Here is a 20,973-nt window from a genome sequence, read left to right on the forward strand (position 1 = left end):
AAGGATTTCAATCTTATGAATAGCTTATTTATTATTTCCTATAACTTGTAATTCTAACTTGACGTATTGACAATACCCATGTTTTAATAAGCATCATGAAAATCTATCCTCCCAATTGCCCAGTGGATACTGTGTGCGTTTTGTATGTGTCCCGCTTTCGATCCCCTGTGGTAGAGCATTGAATGCATTAGATCTAAGTGTTTGGATTCCACTTTAAACTGTAGGTCCAAGTTTCATATAGTATCAGTGTTGAAAAGAAACAAACGAGTAACAATAATCCACTGTATTATAGAAAAGAGTAGAAGCCAGTGATTGTTCAAAGTCCAGGCAATACTATTAAAGATAGAAACATAAAATTTGGGTTTCAAAACATTAATTTGTTTTGCCAGGAAACCATAGTACAGGGCGCGTTCGGTAGTTCAACATTCGATACTTCAACAAGCCAGTAGTTCAACATTTTTTAGTATTTTCCTCGGCCAGCTGTACAGTTCAACAGTTTCGCAGCCCCATGTTCGGTAGTTCAACATTTGGCAAAATGGCTAGCAAATTGCTCTGTACTTCAACTGTTTTGAGGTTCAGCCGGCCAGTAGTTCAACGCGCTGTTGACAGACCTGAGAGAAGGCGCTACCACAGGATTGTACTGTAGATTAGAGACCTGCACGGGCCGAATGTTTCGGCCCGAGCCCAATCCAGCCCGAATGTACCTAGGCCCGGCCCAGCCCGGGCCCGAAAAGTTTTGGAGATTTTTGGCCCGATCCCAGCCCGGCCCGATAAGTTATTTAAAATTTTTGGCCCAAGCCCGGCCCGGGCCCGATAAATTTTAAGTTTCATTTTATAACATTTTTCACCGGCACACTTCTTCAACGTTTGCCTTTATTCTAATTATCGTTTAACAAAAGTCAATAATTATTAAAGAATTGCAATTAATCAGCCCCAGCCCGACCTGAAGAGAAATCAGTGTTGGCCCGCCCAAGCCCGACCCGCGGGCCAGGCCGGGCTTCGGGCCTAGGGCCGGGCCCAACCCGTGCAGGTCTCTACTGTAGATGTAAACAAACTCCTTCTCTTCTCCCCTCTATTTCACCGCCGAGCCGGACGACGCGATGCAAGCGAGTAATTTAAAGCATGCATTGTTGAATTTCTTTGTTTCAAATGTACTGTATATGATTTTGATTGAAAAATGTCATTCTAAATTTGACTTAAATTTTTTTTACCAGTAAATGCTTTTCTTAAGTACAGTCAGTGATGCCAAACCGTGGGAAAAATCCCATATTATGGGATTTTGTGACAATTATTTCTCGAAATGGGATAAAGGGAATTTTCGTAAAAATTGGAAGGATTTACGTTTTTTTTTTTTTTTCGTATTATTGGCGGGATTTCATTGAGGCCAACAAAATTTACTATAGGCGAGTTTAATAAACCTGAAATTAATGCTAATTGTCAAATTTTGTTGCTATAAAATTCATGTTAGTGCTAAAGTAATTTGTGCAATGACTTGTAAATCTCAAAAAACAAGTATCAAAAACTGTTAAATGTACTCTGGTATTTTTTTAAAGAGAAAAATGAAAGAAAGAACAGAATTAACCGAAGAAGGTAAAACGAGAAACGTCAACTTTCAAAACGCTTCATACGAAAAGACTGAAGAATGAAGTTTATCTAGTTTTATTACGTTCAGTGGAAGATCATGGCTCAAAAGCGTGATGGATAGTGTTGCCACGAGACGAGACGAGACGAGACTTCAGGCTGTCTCGTCTCGTCTCGTGCAAAGCATGTCTCGTCTCGTGTCTCGTCTCGAAAAAATGTGCTCGTCCCGTCTCGTGTCTCGTCTCGAGAGGTTCTGTCCCGTCTCGTCTCGTCCCGTCTCGTTTGTCTCATTTTGTCTCGTCTTGTCTCGTAAAAAATATAGCAGCATACCATGGGAACGAATGTTAAATGTAGCAGGCTGCACCATGCTAATCAAGATACAACTAAGTTACAAGTATTAACCAGAACACAAAGACAAGAAATGTCACGGTAACTACACCGTGAAGCCTTCACCTCTGGTGTATGTGGTAGTCGGTTCGATCTCGGTTAGTGCCATGTGAGCTTTGTGGTGGACAAACATCGAATGTGTGTGGGGGCCGCGGTAGCTCAGTGGTAGAGCGTTCATCTCTGGTGCTTGGGGTCTCGGGTTCGATCTCAGCCCCTGCCAAGTGAACTTTGTGGTGGACAAACACCGTGTGCGTGGGTTTTCTCAGGGTTCTCCCGTTTCCTCCCACTTTCTTCATTCCACCATTTCATTCATTACTCATCATCACCGTCTCCTTTAGCCTAACCGGCATAACCGTGGGACCTAAAACTCAAAGATTTAATTTCATTTCATTTCATTTTTCGAATGTGTGTGTTTTCTCGAAGTTGTCTAGTATCCTACCACTTTCTTCATTCCACTAATTTTCCCATCATCATCCATTCGGGGTGGGCCAAAGTTGCCTAAAGGTCTTAAAAATAAATTCAAATAAGCTCACAAGGCAAGGACAAATAGTTTACAAGATAATATATCTCTGCTGTTAGTTGTCTGAGGCTTCTCGACCCTGCTTTTTTTTTTTTTTTTTTTTTTTTTTTTACATTCTGAAACTGAAATTTGTTTCACCAGTTTCAATACACGAATATGCAGTAAAATGCTCATAGGTACGTCGAAGATGAAGACACTAATGTCAAATAATGTTTACACGACAAGAAAAGTTCGATGTAAAAGTGTCACCATCCACGACACTATCGTATACTATCAGCCCACTTGCTTTATAGTGTCTGTATATATATATACATATATATATATATATATATATATATATATATATATATATATATATATATATATATATATATATATATATATATAGAGAGAGAGAGAGAGAGAGAGAGAGAGAGAGATGGAAAGATATATAGATAAATAGAGAGATAGATATGTGTGTACACTTTGATTTCATATATTCCAGCCTTTAGGTTTCCATACCAATCCAAAAACTACTTTCCATTTTAGCATGTTTAGATTTGTTGCAATTATTATTTAAAAAAAAAAAAAAAAAAGCTCGGAACCAAATAATTTTATTGAGTAATGGAAAGTATTTGATTGAAATTTTATATGTTACTGCACAGTAAGCTCTACTTAAAGTGCCATAGTAATGGGAGCTGAACGACACATCGGACCAAAGAATGCTTGGGGCCAGTCTTCACCTCCATGGTACAAATCTGTTCCCATAACCGCGGGGTGTGTGCCACTATATGGTGGTTGCCCCGTTTGTAACAAACTCATGACAGTACACCCAGATTAGCTAGTGGTCTAAAAAGAAAATTGATTTTTGGTTGGCCATTTTGGATTAAAGTTTCTTATATTGTCGTGATCTATTCGCAATCATACAACGTACATCTTCATACCAAGCTGAGCGGTCTGCGGCGATAGACCATCGGCTCCGGGTTCCGGGTTGAGTCCCGGAAGGGTCATGTGTATGGATTTTAACAGCATTTGTTTTTTCGTCTTGTGTCAGGGGGCGAAATCGTACGGGATAAAAGGATTTCAGTCTGAAAAAAATTGGAGAGAATATCCTCTCCAGGATACTTTCATGGGAGTAAGGAATTAGCAAAAATATAGGATATACATTTTATAGCAGGTTTAAAATTATGGTTTGGGTATCCTATTTCTTTTCTGTTAATTATGTTCTTCAATGTTCGAATTTTGATCATTCTCATGATATTTTCTGCTTTCTATGGAGTTCCATGAATATTATACCAAATGTTCTTTACTCTGTAAGAAACCATTTCTGAAGATAATTTAGGCCATAATGAATATTATTCACTAGGAAAGGTAGTATTCCCCTCCACTCAACATGGAAGCAGAGCAAGGTCCGTCGACCGTACTGTTCCACGCTTTTACAGGTCCCTTCACAACTCGCTGTTTCTGCGTAGCCACTTTCTCCAGCTGTAGTGTAACGACACCGTGGTGAAGCAGGGACAAATATCGTGTGGTAAGCCTGGGACAAATATCGTGTGGTAAGTCTATGTTCCGCCTTAGCGATTTGCAAAGGAAAACAAATTTTTAAATGCAATAAAAGTAAAGACTACATACAGATACAATATGTACTCACTATAGCATTGAGTATCACTTGAAGAACAGCTTTGCATCCACTGTCTTAAAGAACATTCCTCCTGAGCAGTTCCTGTGTTTTTCTACTCAAAAACCGAATTCTGAAGTATGTCTTAGCCTTGTCGAATAGTTTCAAGATCGAAGTGTCTTTCTTAGGACATAAAACGGTCAGCCAATCACATTCTTTTTCTTTTCTTCGGTTTACAGTTTTTTGTGAAATATTCGAAATATAACTTCATATTATTTTATTGCTTCCATCCACCTGGAAGAAGGTGAAACGAGACCACCACATAGCCTCATATTGCCACCATTGAACTTCGAAAGAATCGCAACTATCTTAAATCCTGAGACTTCAACTTTCGATATGATTTCAAAGAGTAATTTTTACTTTTCATAGTCTTATCGAAATCATAATACACTGGCTGTTTCCACACATCTATTAAGCCTCGAATCATTGGCACCTATACATTTCTGTGTGGTCCTAAAAATAAATAAACGTTTTGGTCATAGCATACACGCCTATTAACATTCAATTCTTCAAATATAAGCACTGAAAATTTTTCCACACTCTTTAAGTAGCGTCCTTGCTAAGTCAAAATTTTCAAAACTGGGGTAGGAATACCGGGAAAAAACGGTAATTTTTGCATAGAACGTCGAAATGTCGACACATTGGGTACGGGGATTCGAACTTGTAACCACAAATGATTGTATAATTTATCAATGAGGCGTGTTGTGTTAATGCACGAATGATATCTTAATCAATCCATCTTAGTTTTTTCTTGCCATTCATTAGCATATTTACTTGGTCCTGTATAAAACTTTTTCGTAATATATCCACCACCAGTTATTAACCACTTTATTGAAACGATCACAATATTATATTTTAGAACTGGCCTTTGAAATTAATTCTTTATTATATTTGCTTTCCAATTCTTTTAACTTCGTTTGTAAACATATTATTTTGGCTTTGTACATACTGTTAGACTTCAGTTTTTCGTTCTCTTTACGCAAAAAGGAGAGCTCTTCCTTTGGTTTATGCCCCTCACTCTCCACAAAACAAACGAAAAATAACATAAACAAAGAGTTATTTTTTATTTCAGTCACAATAGTTATTTCATCTGGCTGCACCCCAATGTCTGATTTGTTTTTTCTTTAAACACCTAACTTCCGTACATTTAATTCTTTCAGTATTTACATCAACACGGTTCCGTATAGTAAAGGTAAGTTTAGTGAAGGCACGTCTTGTTTAAACTTTTTCCTGGGTAGAATATTTAGAAGCTCACATTTTAAATTATGTCCATAAGCTTCGGGAATAAAATGATCGGAATAGACGCTGGCGTTTTCAACTTTAAAGATGTCTTTCCGACAGCATTTCTTTTGCCAAACTTTCCGCAAAGGAACCGAGGGAAATACATGATAAATAACTTTGGAACCCGTAGTATTTCTACTATAATTGCGACAAGTACTTAGTGTAGAATTCGACATGCTTATAGGCTAACACGACCACTACAGTAATTAATGTTTTCTTAATACAGGAAAGCAAGAATCACTCACTTTCCTGCAAAAATCAAAGAAACAAACAAGGGTGAATGACAAGGACCTTGGGTGAAAGCTGTTTCTGCTCCCGCCGTGACGTCACAATTTTACTGCATCTTCGGTTTTCAAAGAAGGGTAGTTATGACGCGACCTTAAAAGAGGAAAGGAACAGTAGGGTCAACGAACCTTGGAAGCAGAGGGCAATTTCGCACACTGGTCAGATCAAACATTTCCGCGTAACAAAACGAAGGTCCCCCTGTAAAACCTCTTCATTTAAAGTGTTATTGTTAGTATCATAAATTTGCTGAAAGCAAACAATTTGAAGGGTTCGTCGATAATATCTGCTTTTTTTGTCCTGCGCCCGCCTACCAAACGAAGAGGTGAATTTTACAACATGACTGCTGTATAATAAGCGAGCGATTGGTAAAATGGTAAAAGTGTATTTTTATGTGTATGTGTGTGTGTGTGTGAGAGAGAGAGAGAGAGAGAGAGAGAGAGAGAGAGAGAGAACGAGAGAGAAGACAAATTTTAGTTGCAAGATGACATACTTCAATTGCCGTTTTCGGTTAATTTCGGTTCATATAGCAAAAAGGATACCGCCACCAGAGAATCCGCCATCTCAACCAGAATTTCAACTACAGCCTGTAATGAGTGTAGACCTTATCCAGTTTTCAAATTGAATAGATGGGGTGGTAGTTCTGTTTCTTGACCTTGTAAAAATCTTCCCTGTCTTTGATTATGTTTGTCAACATTCCAGCCAGAAATGAAAAAAAATGAGAATTCCTCAGTTTACAGCACGGGGAATTGGGGACAAGACATTAAGGATGATATTCCTGGAAGCTCATGTATCACGATTGATTCATTCAATAGACAGAGGACACTTTTCTATGAAGGCTTTTCAACATGTTTTCTCACAAAGGGGATTTTCCTTTTGCAATCTATATGAGCACTGGCAATTTCAATCTTGGCCATTCCCGCCAGCGTTTTCATTTTCGAGACACGAGACGAGACGAGACATTTCACGATACGTCCCGTCTCGTCTCGTGTCTCGTCTCGTTTTCGAGACGGGACAAGTAGTCTGTCTCGCCTCGTGTCTCGTCTAAAAGGGTTCCGTCTGGTTTTGTGTCTCGTCTCGTTTACGAGACGAGACGAGACGGGACACGAGAAATGTCTCGTCTCGTGGCAACACTAGTGATGGAAATAGAAAACTCACAACAAAATATACTTATTTTTATCAGCATTTTCATTTATCTCTTTCAATTAAGGGTAATATGATCATAAGGTGTTTGATCAACTTGGACGATCGGAATTTTTGGATCATTCACTCATATATTGAAGAAAATGACTTATATACTCTAATTTCACTATTCATATTTTCTACGTTTGGAAAATTTTGTTTTCAGTATAGCATGGGAAATTCAAGAGTAAAATGGGAATTTCTGCTTCTCGAGATGGGATTTTATAACGTTTCAGGTTGGCATCACTGAGTACAGTACATACAGTAATGCCGCTTTATTACGTATTTACACTCAATGTAACAGTCTCCACGTTTTTTACAAATATATCCAGTAGTCCAATATTTCCGGTAGTTTAACACCTTTCTAGCCCCATAGGTGTTGAACTACCGAGCGCGCCCTGTCTATCCAATCTTGTTAATCTTTTTAAAGTACCGGTATCCTCTTGCGATAAGTTGTTTTATATACACACAGAATAAAATGTTTATCATATCACTTCTACAGGGTGGCCACAAAGTCCTGTTACCCCTGAAAATAAGTAAGATAAACCACTAAACGTACGTAAATAACTACACGGATAGATCTGAATGACATGAACAACAATGCTTTCTAGGGATGCGCACGAGACAAGATTTGAGGCTGTCTCGTCTCGAAAATATGCTGTAAAAGTAATGTCTCGACTCGAAAAATGTATATTTTTCTATTGGAAGAGCTGTGTCTCGACTCGAATTTTCTCACGAAAATTCTGTCTCGACTCGACTCGTGTGCATCCCTAATGCTTTCGAGAAGTTTTATTGACATAGGAAACATTAAGTCAAAGAATCAGTCTCTCGACCGTCATTCTCATGACAAAGGATAATCCGCCGCCAGGTTCTGTGTGACATTTTGCGGATCATTGCAGGTGTAACTTGAGTGAAAGCTTGTTTCACAGCTTCTGTCAGTTCGGCAGTAGTATCGTAACGATTTTGTGCAACAATATCCTTTATGAACCCCCCATAGTGCATTATCACAGGTGATGATATGTATTCTTCGTGGTGGTCGGGTGAAGAATGACACATTCTTCAATACTGTAACTGGAAGTACACTAGACTATCGCTAATCCAGCCCTCAGTAGTCCGGCCTCTCAGTAATCCGGCGCACATCCAACCTAAAACAAGTGCACAATGAATTATCGAGCGCATACGCAACAATGCTTAGTTAAACAATGCTTTATATACTGTACGTACTCGAAATGGTAGCATTCTTTACAGTTCGGAATCAAGACCTCAAGAAGAAACTTGAAATTTTAGATAAGGTAAATCGAGGTTATTCGCAGAAAGCCATTGCTGCTGAGTTCAATGTTGGACGAACAACTATTTATGACATCAAAAAGAAAGAAGATATTTGGATTTAATAAAGTATATCCTCTATATTTCAAAATTATATCCTTCGATTTAATAAAGTACAGTACACTAAATCCCCTATGTTTTCAAAATAAATAAAAAAAAACAAGATAAATGAATAAATCAAATAAAAGTCAGACACTCAATAATCCGGCACTTCCATTAATCCGGCACCCATGTGTGCCAGAGATGGCCGGATTAGCGAGAGTCTAGTGTATCAGCCATCGTTCATAATCCGAAACAATGGAAAACCTTACATTAGCATTTATAAAGGGGTAACGGGTAGGGATGCGCACGAGACAAGATTTGAGGCTGTCTCGTCCCGAAAATGTGCTGTAAAAGTGATGTCTCGACTCGAAAAACGTATCTTTTTCTATTGGAAGAGCTGTGTCTCGACTCGAATTTTGTCAGGAAAATTCTGTCTCGACTCGACTCGTGCGCATCCCTAGTAACGGGAAAACTTTACATTAGCATTTATAAAGGGGTAACGGGAAAACATTACATTAGCATTTATCAAGGGATAACGGTAAAACTTACATTAGCATTTATCAAGGGGTAACGGGAATTTGTGGTCACTCTGTACGTAGGGCTTACTACGAACATTAAGCAAAGTGCATTTTTTAATAAATTTGCAACAACCATGGAATTTATTACATTTTCAAGTATGTGATACAATGTTCTCAATATTCTATAAAATTTATTAATTCTGCTCAAATTAACGTGTTATTGCATACAGAAAAATTGGTTTTGTTTACAACGACGGACAACTAATTTTATGTTTTATTAGAGAGATTAGGTCGGAAATGGAACCTGTTCTTGTGACGTTGAATCCATACCTCAGAAATAGTTTCTCCCTTTCTGTTACGGGCTTCTGAATTATTTTCTACCATTTCACTGTTTTAATAGAAGAATAACAGCTGAAATGGAATTTATTTTAAGAACCTAGATCTACATTTAAAAAAAAAAATGTTTCTCGTTAACTATTACCAGTTTCTGCTCTATGAGGATCAGTATTGAAACCAGAACTAGTAGTAGTAGATTTCCGCCACTTTCGATCTTATTACAGAGAGTAGAGTGAACAAGGATCCTACGTATTCTTTCAAGGTTAAATTCATATCAGAAAACCACTGCCCACCGGGGCCGGATTTAGGGAGGGTGCACTGGTGCACTTGCACCCCTCCCCACTTCGTTGTAAATATACACTATCTAAAATCAGAAGCTAGTAGTGAAAATAGCAACACTTTCCGATACTTTCTGTCAACACGTTTCCGTTTGGGTCTTAAAAGAAAGCAAAGCTTTGCTAAAGCAATAGTTTAAGTAGATTTTCTGTAGGTTGAAGGAAAAGGATTCGCCAAACAAAATAATATAACATTTATCAAGTACGGAAAAAACAGAAACCAGGAGGAGAGAACTTTTTTTTCTGCATAACACCCTCTTTAAAATACTTTCCTCCGTTCTGTGCATCAGCGTTGTCAGGGTAAAGAATATTGGCACATGTCACTTTGAAGAGTTTTAGTGTGGTTGTTTATTTTGGTCTCGGTGCACCTTCACCTCAGAAAATCCTGGATCCGACTGTGCTTCTCACTATCAATTGCCGTTTCGCTATATTGCGATTAATATTGAAACCGGAAATGACAAATTTCTACCGAGGTTTCCCGAAACTAAGACCAGCTTTTTTTTTTATTATTATACCCTCCCCTCCAAGGGTTTATTTTCAGGACATACAGTAATGCCTGTCAACTCTGGGCTTAATTATATTCTAACGTGTTCTCTGGTTGTTACGAGAGGTTTATAGTGATAATAATAAAATTAATTTATCGTATTTAAAAATGTAACCTATATATATATATATATATATATATATATATATATATATATATATATATATATATATATGAAGTAACTTTCTAACGACTATAAATTAATCTGTTTCGAGCCCAGCAACTACTGGAGCATACTGTAGGGTAGGACTTATTCTTGGAGTAGGCGTTACATACATAACGAGCAACCTGAAAAATTATGATAGGCTTTTATTTTTCTGGTTAGTTCTCATTTTCAGGGATACACTTCTGATTAGAGTTCGCGAGATAAAGGTTAAAAAAAAAAAAGTGATGGAAACTACTTTTGGGTCCCGAAACTAAATTAAGAAATCATTTCTCACTATCTCTTACTGCTTTTACTTCTATACCTGTCAACAGACAGACTGAGATAGTCGTTCTGTAAGATTTCCAGCGTTTATGGATAGCGGAGTTGGATAGTAATAATTGACAATGCAGAATTTTTTGGTGTTCATCCACCTTCGTGAAAATATTGGGGAAATATGTCCCACTTCCATGAAATGCATATCCAAAAGACGTCCACTGAATATCCTCCACATCTTGTGTATGGGATGTCCAATCGGTATTGAGAATCGCTAGTTATGATTTTATTTATTTATTTATTTATTTCTGTTAGAAAAATGTGAGAATAAAGTAAAGCCACAGTAATCTGGCACATTTCAGACCACAAAGACATCGGACTACTGAAAACATTGAGCTAGAACCAAGGGTGCACTCACCGGAGTCCACTGGTTCAGGATTCCCGCCAAAACTTCCTAACTCAACATACATTTGTACACTTTGCCAATAAAACTAGACTTATTTAACAGAGAGATGATTGATGTAGCTTGAAAATTTGAACTTGCACTTCATCTGTACTCTCTCTCTTATAAAAACATTCTAGTTCTACCTATATTTCTGAAAATATAGATGAAAGTATCATCTTTTCGGGTACATAATAATATCCGGTCAATACTACATATACGTAGTGGCTTGTAATATCAGACCTCCCCACAAATCTTGTACCCCTACCAACAAAACTTTCTAGGTGCGCCCCTATTTAGGACTTCTTACAAGGACGTGTAAATCACCGATAAGCCATTTCCTCGAAAGTCCGAATAGTAAACAGTTGGATTACAAAGATTGGACTATTTAGTACCGTAAAACGGGGCTACTTTGACAGGTTTTAGACTAGTTTAGATGTGTACACGGGACACTTTCTGCAACCAATGAATGGTACTCTTCTCATCATAACAATAGGTATCTAGGCTATCACATCCACTACTAAACCTAAGTTTCTACAAGTAAGTTTTGGCGGGAAGAAATTAAGAAATATCGTTCAAAGTAGCCCCGGGGGTGGGGCTACTTTGACATCTTATGTATTTGCTGCATAAGGTCAAAGTTACTAAACGTATGGAGTTATTTCGACATGGAATTTATGTAAAGTGTATAAAACACTGTTTTGGTCGTGTGTAAGGTACGGTATGTTGTATACTTGATAAGCACGAAATCTTTATTTTGTTGTGGTACATCATAATACACCACTATACAAGTTTTTCTAAAGCTTTACTTTTAACATCTTTTACTTTGAACATACACGGTGCTTTACCTTACATTGTTACTTTATTTTTTACTCTACTTTATTTTTTTTACTTTACTTTTAACATAATTACATACCGTATGTACCGGTATGTTATCTTTACATGTAACACTGGAAAGAAAACCTTAGTCGTCAACATCACAGTCATAACAAGCATATTGAGGATTTTTTTGATCCACCATTACAAAACCCATACACCCATTTTTTGCACATGACACATTGAATCCACTGTTTATATCGTCAGAGTGCGAATTGGATTATTTATTTTGGGGGGGAATAAACAGTGGTGGATCTAGAAGTCCTTATATTATATATTGGGGGACAGGAAGGATATTGAGAGGAGGTAGAAATACAATGGGAGAAATCCCCCATCCCCTCCGGCAATTTGCACCGTAGACACCATACCAGCCTTTATCTATGAAAGTATATGCGACAATTCTCACAGGAAGCACGAATTGCTCATCTGTCAAAGTAGCCCCACTCTATGTCAAAGTAACCCTAAATGTCAAAGTAGCCCCGTTTTACGGTATATGTATGCTCTATTAGATGTGAAATAGATGCTTGAATTTAAATATTCAATAGAAAATCTAAAGTAATGTAATTTACCAATAATATGTTTTGCTAATTCGCATTGATGAGTATATGAAATTAGTAGAATTTTACAAGTTTATAACGTGCATACTAGAAATGTCTATAACATAAACGATCTTGCATGGACATCTTTGAATACAAGTATTTAACTACTGATACACAATCACCGGATTTCCCATGGACACAAACAAGGTGTAAAGTAGATTACATTACAGTGCCAAAAAAAAAAAAAAAAAAAAAATCAATCGGACATCAGATACTGTTACGGACATTTGAACAAGTAAACTTCAGTCTCAAAAGGTGACCTTGCTGGAGATCATGTTAATATGCTAACCACATAATGCAGACGAAAATAAAATCCAAGTTACATCTTGTTGCACCTACTTAATTGCAACACTAAGTAAAATAAATCATTAATTGTTAAACCGTTCTATCACGTGTAAAACAGGATATGCTCAAACTTGCTTTGTTTCTTAAATAAATCTATAATGAAGAAATCTAGGAATTTCAAATTTTTGATGAGTGAAATAATATTGATTATTAATTAAATTATAATATACCATTCAAATTTTTCATTAAAGAATTTATTCATTTATTTTTAGTTATTTTCAAAAGGAATGCCTCGCAGTGATGAAACGTTACATGGTTCGTAACCCGTTACCCATAAAGATCCAGTATGGTCCAAGATATGACGAAGCATTGTCATACTCATGGAAAGTAGGTATTGGGATGGTGGAATGAAATATCTGCCCCAAATGGTCACTTCAAAAAAAAAAGAGAAAAAGTTCAACTAGGCCCAAACACTATTTTGTTAAGTATTTCTGTATGGTCTGTGTTTAAAATCACTGCATTATTTCTCAGGGGAGAATGACGACCATAAATTATATTCAAGAGAAACCAAATCTAGAGCCGGGTGATCAGAAGAAAAGTCCTGTCCCAGAGATTAGTGCCCCGGCACACAAGTGTGGCTTGACGAAATTGGTGTGCCAGGAGTAAGTTAGGACATTGAACTAACTAATTGTGCAGATCCCCATGTATAATTTATATTGATGCAGATAATGATATTTATGCTAGAAAGACAGAAAACAATGGATCTCTTAGTACATAAATAAATAATAATTTGCAGCAGAACAATAAAAACACTGAATTATTATTTCCAACCAGGGACGTATTCAGGTGATTGCCCCTGTCCTTGAAATCGTGACTTTTCTGTAAATGTCTAATTTTAGGGGTAATTTTACAAATTGTAATACAATTTATCCTCATATTAAATTTGGAGCTCCACTTTGAAATAAATTCCTGCGCACGTACCTGTTTCCAATCAACGATATACTTTTTAGAGCTACAAAAGTTATTTTTTTATTTTCTCGTAAACTACGCATATGAGTTTATCCCTTGATGAGCTCCCTCGTGGCGAAACGGTTAGCGTACGCGCCTTTCGCGTGGGAGGCCCGGGTTCGATTTTCGGTTCGATAGGATGTGCTTCGAATCCTACATTACGGGTCCGCGGTGGCTCAGTGGTAGAGCATTCACCTCTGGTGTTTGGGGTCCCGGGTTCGATCTCAGCTCCCGCGAAGTGAACCTTCCGGTGGACAAACACCGTGTGCGTGGGTTTTCTCGGGTTGTCCCGTTTACTCCCACTTTCTTCATTCCACCATTTCTTTCATTACTCATCATCACTGTCTCTTTTAGCCTAACCGGCATAACCGTGGGACGTAAAACTCAAAGATTTCATTTCATTTTTCATTTTTCGAAACCTACAATAAGTTGTAGATCCGCACCTGATATAGCCTCGCTGCTATCAAATCAAATCAAATCGACTGATATTTGTGTTTGTCTTTTGGCAATATTTGAGTTAAATAGAAATGAAAATTTAGGAGTTTATAGCTAAACAATTTCTATCTATTGGTATATATATATATATATATATATATATATATATATATATATATATAGCCTATACATAACATCAACTGTAATGGTTTTCTGTTATTGAATTGCATTTCTTTTGCATATTATAATGTTTCTTTGTGACCAAAATTACAAATTAACTTGGCAATAGCTATGCAAAAAGGTAAAAACATTATTTTTTAAAGTGGGCTGCAGAATTTAAAGTTACACAGTTAAGCACTTAAAAAATGGAAATATTTATTTATTTTATTTTATTCATGCCCTACAAAACGTCAGTTGTATAATCTTCTCGTAAGTTGTTTATACCAGTGACGACGTCAGAGGGGCCAATGTGACTAAGTGCCTCTCCAGATTATCCCCCTCAGACATGCTGTAATTTAGATCAAACAGGAGCGTCATTTCAAACTTTGCTTGGGGGGGGGGACAAAGCCCCTTGATATAAGTAAAATTTCGCGTTTTTCACTCGTGTACTACTATTTTATTGATAAAATCTATATCAAACTCAGGGGGGGCAATTGTCCCCATGCCCCCCTAAATGACGCCCCTGAAATCAAATAACATAAAGCTATACAAAGACGTAGCTGCTCCCCCAAATTTTATCTGTCCCTCCGTTTCCACCCCATCGCTCAAAATTAAAGCTTGCATCGTCATTGTCAGATACGCATAGCAGTGAGACGATTTATTTAACTGACTGAGAGATTACCAAAGATATAGAATAATAGATCCAAAATCATACTTGTCCTACACAATTGACATAGTTTATCAATTGATAAAGTTTATCAATTTACACAATTGACATAGTTTTGCAAGTGCAATTCATTGAAAAGGAACATTTTCTGGACAGTTGAACAAAGGGAAAGAAAATAATAAATCGAGAAACTCAATACTCCTCGAATCTTCTCATTTTTATTATTATTGCCAGAAATGTTGTGCATAGCGTAATAGTCCTGAAGAGACAAAGACGTAGATGGTTGAGTTATTTTTGGTCAAAGTAGTACAGAGGCGAACAAATGGCGATTCTGTAAGGAGGAGAGGTGTATTTTTTTCCCTTTCACAGGCGCGTGCCAGCTACGGACAGCTGCAACGTATTGGGACACCTGAACTTGATCTTGTAAAAAAGAAGTTTCAGGAAGCAGACGGAATAAAGAGACTATACTCACCATCTGCTTACACACCCTAACTACCAAGATTTCATGCCTAACTACTACGCACATGACACACACACACACACACACACACACACACACACACACACACACACAACACAAACAGAGGCACAAGTGAGAGTCTTTGGAAATACAGCAAAGTGGAGAAATTTTCAAATGCATGCATATCAAGCTACTGAAAACGCTTGTGGAGTAGCTATTAAATTTAAAATAAGTAAATTATTCAATATTATCAGCTATAACAGAGAAAAAATCTTTGAATTTTCCGTCCCAGGGTTATGCCGATTAGGCTAAAGGAGACGGTGATGATGAGAGGTGAGTGAAATGGTAGTATGAAGAAAGTGGGAGGAAACGGGAGAACCCCGAGAAAACCTACGAGCACGGTCTTTGTCCACCACAAAGTTCACACGGCACGAGCTGGGATCGAACCAGAGACCCCAAGCACCAGAGGTGAACGCTCTACCACTGAGCCACCGCGCCCGCCAACAGTGAAAACAGTTGACCAAAGATGTGACATATACCAATCGATAAATATTGAACTAAACAAAATTATATGGGTGACTGCGAATCCTCATGCGTAGTTTTCGAGGAAATCGAGAAAAACATATTTTATTCTAAACTTAAAAATTGATACTGTACGATAAGCAACACACCTGTTAGGATGAAGCTGACATTGAGGTATATCCTCACCAAGCATTTTGTTGTGGGACTATCAACAGAACAGAGCACAGTATAATGAAAATGAAATCGTTCAGTTTATCGTCCCACTATTATCTCCTTTAGGGTAGGGGAGGGATTGAGACAAGTAAATGATGATGACAGAATTGGTGGAAAGAAAATGTGGGAGGAAACGGGAGTATCCAGAAAAAAACACACAGACACGATGTTGTCCACTGCAAACTCACTTGGCCAAGGACCGAATTAGGGACTCCACGCACCAGGGGGTAAGTACTCTACCACTGTGTCAGCGTGCCTTCATTCAGTATAATTAATGAAGTTTTACGTCGAACGGTAATGCCGAATAGGCTAAACGTGGCGGTAACGATGAGAAATAAATGAATAAAGTGGGAAGAAATGGGACAACCCGAGAAAACCCACGAACACGGTGTTTGTCCATCACAAAGTCTACTTTGCGCGAGCTGGAATCGAACCAGGGACCCTATGCACTAGAGCTGAACGCTATACCCCTGAAACACCGGAGCCGTTAATGAGATATAGTTCAAAATTATAATAACACTTAGGAACTTTAATTTTTGTTTTATTCAAAGGTGACACAAGTATTAATCCGTAAATCATATCAAGCTGAACAAAAAGAGATGCTTAAGGGTAAATTCCCGTGAGTATTTTTCGAGAAAAGAAAAGAAAACTAATTTTTATTATTATATGGTAAAAGTATGTCGATCTTTGCTAATCCTATTGATAGTTTTCATTCTATTGGAACATATTAAATATATATCAGGTGTATCTATTGTTGTTTGTATTGTCCTAATAGTGACATACTGTCACATTTCTTATGTGTACGCTACAGAAGTACACTAATTAACTAACTTTTTGGGTGCAAGAATTCGGTGATTCAACACCCAGAAACAAGAGCCTGTAAAAGAATTCTAATCCAATCATGTACTGATCCAATCCAGTAAGGTTTGTTGCTTGGTTGCTTTGGAGTTTAGATACTTTTTTTTTAATTACTGAGGCTATGTGAGAAGTGGGCCTACAAATTCATGGGATCCGACCATCTGAGCTCTTACTGACAAGGAAAGGACATGAACCTGTCAACGGGACTTCCTAATTAAACCTAGTCTATTCGATAAATATACCGTAGATGCGGGCTACTTGGACCCAATTTTGCAATAAATTCGTTCTTTCGGCCTGTTTTCATCCACGAAAACTCGAAAGTTATTGTCATAACCCATATTAAGTGGAACTACAGGCTCTGTTTTACATATCGAGGACAGTTTTAGTTTCATATATTGAAAATAAAGCACAGACAATTATTGTAAAAAAAAATGGGTCCAAGTAAGACTCACGTTCGGGCTACTTGAACCCACTCCCATATTTTCGTACAGAAAACCATTGAAATCTGCTCTGAGACTTAGTAGGACGTAGGTGTTCCAAGAACAACACTTTTTATTTACTGCAAACCAAAAAGAGAACATGTTAAGAGGTACTATCAAATATAATGACTGTATTAGCTGATCACGTTTTCTTCTACAGCTGCACGAGCCCTATCTATATTAGCAGCGAATCTAGTCGTTGACTGGAGGTGCAGTTTATAAAATAACTTCACCCAATCTCGACTGGGAAGATTGTCTGGGAGCACCTGGATTGCACACACTCTAGATCCCGAATTGCGCACAAATCTCTGTTGGCCTCTTTTAACACATATTTTTGTCCAACGTTGCTACAATGTCAGCTTTAATATTGTGCGCAAACAAGGTTTTCTTTCAGACTAGGATAGAAACAGAAATTAGAAATAAAATACAAATTGGATTGAATAAATATAATTTGATCAATGAATACAATACATCTCCAAAACCAAGTATTTACATGTACAAGCCACATGTTAAAATTTTCTTGGTTCCAATTTTAAACCTACAATTTTTAGAAATGTAATCCTCCTTATCTCATACTCTGAATATGTATCACCTTTAAACATTTTTAGGCATGAACTAAATATAATTGGATCAGTAAATACAATACAAGATACCTCCAAAACCAAGTTTCTCTATATTTATAATCTACATGTTAAAATTTTCTTGGTTGTAATTTTAAGCCTACAGTTTTTAGAAATTTAATTCTCCTTGTCTGATACTCTGAATATGCACCACTTTTAAGCATCTCATACTGCTTCTATATGAAATTATATCTCTTCACATCTTCCTTTCTTTGTGTATTGGTATCTCCATTAGTAAGTAATTGATCTTAATTTCAATTTTGTTTCGGATTGTGTCTTCAACGAAGATGAAATCACCTGATAAATATCCGGACTCGGTGAATAGAACTGTTCATTGTAATGTTTATGGAATGCTTCCGCCCCATTCGTCTTTCGAGGAGCTACTGAGGGTTCTCAAGCCCATATTCTAGGTGGAAATCTAAATAAAACGAAGCAAACAATTATTAAAAACATACTCAATAATAATAATAATAATAATAATAATAATAATAATAATAATAATAATAATAATAATAATAATAATAATAATAATAATATAGTACAGTAGGCATGCTTCTCACTATTATCCAAGTTTTATGGAAAAATTGACAATTGAAAATCAAAATGAATAATGTTCTCCCTTGTCGTAAAACTTTGCTTTTATAAATTTATTAACGTCTGTCCTTAACATCTTTTTTTTTTCAGCCATATAATATACTTGTTACAATAATATACTATACAATAAACTTAGATTACAATACTATTAATACAAACATTGATGTTTATAATCGACTTCCTCATATAAATACTGATTATTCCAATATAATCCTTGCAATATTACACGATTTACTTATTAATAATATGGAATCTGTCAATATATGTTAAATCACCTTCCTAAATCTAGTTAGAAACAGTATTTTGTACCTACCTGCTAGTTTCTTCAATGTAATTTTCGAGTACGTAGTCGGAGAAGCGAAGACCTTCATTGTCCGGTGCAACTGATATCAAATCTGCAAACGCATCGGATACTTCAGTTGGATGTAAATATGAAAGACCGTAAAACGACTTTAACTACATCCCTGTAAAATACAATTAAACCCCTCAATTACACTACTGTTTCGGTATTTTATGATTTCTAATGTAATTTAAAATATAACAAGTCTGATGATCATTATAGTTAATATTGACAATTTATTATATCGTCGTCTGAGATTCAACACCGCGTAAGTAACCCTTCGCTAATTTTACAGGAGAAAAAAAAACGTTTACAAAAATAATTTTAGCCTTAATATAAGCAGGCTAAAATAATTTTAGCCTTTTAGGGAATAACAAAATCATCTATCGTTAACCAGATTGTGCACAACCTTATACTGATTCTAATAGTATCAAACACTCAAGTTCGCCAAAATTGGAGACATACGAGCTGTTTAATCCCAGACAACGATATATTGTATTTCTTCTCTTTTATATGAGACAAGAGGGAATCCTTCTTATATAAGGAACCCCATAATTATTCAGAAGAATTTCTATTTAACTCAACGATATGTAGTTCACAAAAGTAGAATCGAATAGGAACGACTTAGTCTCTGAGTGCCAACGACGGTAAGATGTCACAATGTTGGAAGACTATTAACGAAATGTGTATAATAACAATTCAGATTGGAATTACTTTGAACAAGGTATAATCAATTGTTTTACTTGTTAACAATTAAAAGCTTTTATTATTTAAAAAATATATTATTACATGCCATCTTTATCTGGTACTAAAACCAATGACATCTCAGAGGAATCAATTTTGTTTACTGAAAGTTTATTAATTTCACTGTCTTGATTAGTTGGCTAACAAGCAAAACTTTATGAAGGAAAATCACTTACAGTACCTACCTAACTCAGACTGAGGATTCAAGTAGGCTCGATATAAGTGCTTGTTGCCCTGGATCTTTCTCCACCAAGATTGACCCAAGTGGAATCGACATCCAATGATGTTACATTCTGGAAATACCTCCCTGATAGCTTCGTGAGCTGCAGTTTCAAAGTCTACATGGATCGTCTTCAAATTTATTTCAGGTTCTAAACTTCTTATCATTTCCCACATTGCCTTGTAAGTTTCCTTATCCTTCCCCGGCAAAAACGCATAATATAGAGGCAAATAAAATTGGTTTTTGTATGCGTGAATAGTATACAGCTGATGAAAATGACGAGGAGCATATGTAAATGTACCATCTGCGTACATCTCAACATCATTTGTCTCAAATATAAATCTGAAAAGTGAGACGAGGAGAAATGTTACTTCAGTTGCATTAAATTTATTAACACTAATACTACAAATCTAACAATTCCTACTATTCAGCTGTTCATCATAATCAAGTCTAAAATGTCAAATGAAAAGCTTAAAGGAAAAAAACAGCCAACAATATTGAAATATTGAAACTATACTAAATATTATTACATACACTACGACTATGTACAGTAAATGTTATCATTATACGTACCTAATGTTACTCGCACAAGTTAGGACGATAATCTTAGCTTCTTTATTTACAAATAGAAACTTTTCTCCATCATGACTGAACTCATCTTCTCTTTCAATCATTTGCTCAACAGCCTCTGTAATATTTCTTGGACGAACTGGTGTGTCTTTCTTTTTCGAATACAGTACATCGCTTCTCTACACCTCTTCATATCCTTATGCGTTAATTTCCCTGTATTTTCGGGTATACCGCTGCTCTTTTCTTACAGATTTTTCGTAACTCGTGACTTTGAACCCTTGAAAAATCGCTCAAGTGATTGTGCTGTCCTCTTTCTTCCAAAATAACAGTTCTGTCGCAATCAGTGATAATGACGGCACAACATGATTTTAACTTACATCTGGAAAATAAATTTGTCAAGAGTGTCAGATATACATGTAGTATATCGTTAGCAAATTTACTTTGCTATATAATATTAAAATTATACTGTATATACT

At 36.6% G+C, this 20,973-nt stretch overlaps 1 protein-coding gene across 1 annotated transcript in view; it reads right to left on the reverse strand.

Annotated features, from left to right (window-relative positions):
- LOC145661669 (uncharacterized) overlaps positions 1-20,688 on the reverse strand; it is a 62,163-nt gene extending 41,475 nt beyond the window's left edge. The window contains exons 1-2 of the mRNA XM_081726995.1: positions 20,501-20,688; positions 19,893-20,269 (exon numbers count right to left, since the gene is read on the reverse strand). Of these exons, the coding sequence (XP_081583121.1) occupies positions 19,893-20,269; positions 20,501-20,601 (478 nt within the window). The 5' untranslated portion in view covers positions 20,602-20,688. The remainder of the gene's footprint in view (positions 1-19,892; positions 20,270-20,500) is intronic.
- Between the last annotated feature and the right edge of the window lie 285 nt (positions 20,689-20,973).

This window comes from Thermobia domestica, chromosome 10 (genome assembly GCF_964235325.1).
Source record: "Thermobia domestica chromosome 10, izTheDome1.hap1.1, whole genome shotgun sequence".
Classification (NCBI taxonomy): Eukaryota; Metazoa; Arthropoda; class Insecta; order Zygentoma; family Lepismatidae; genus Thermobia; species Thermobia domestica.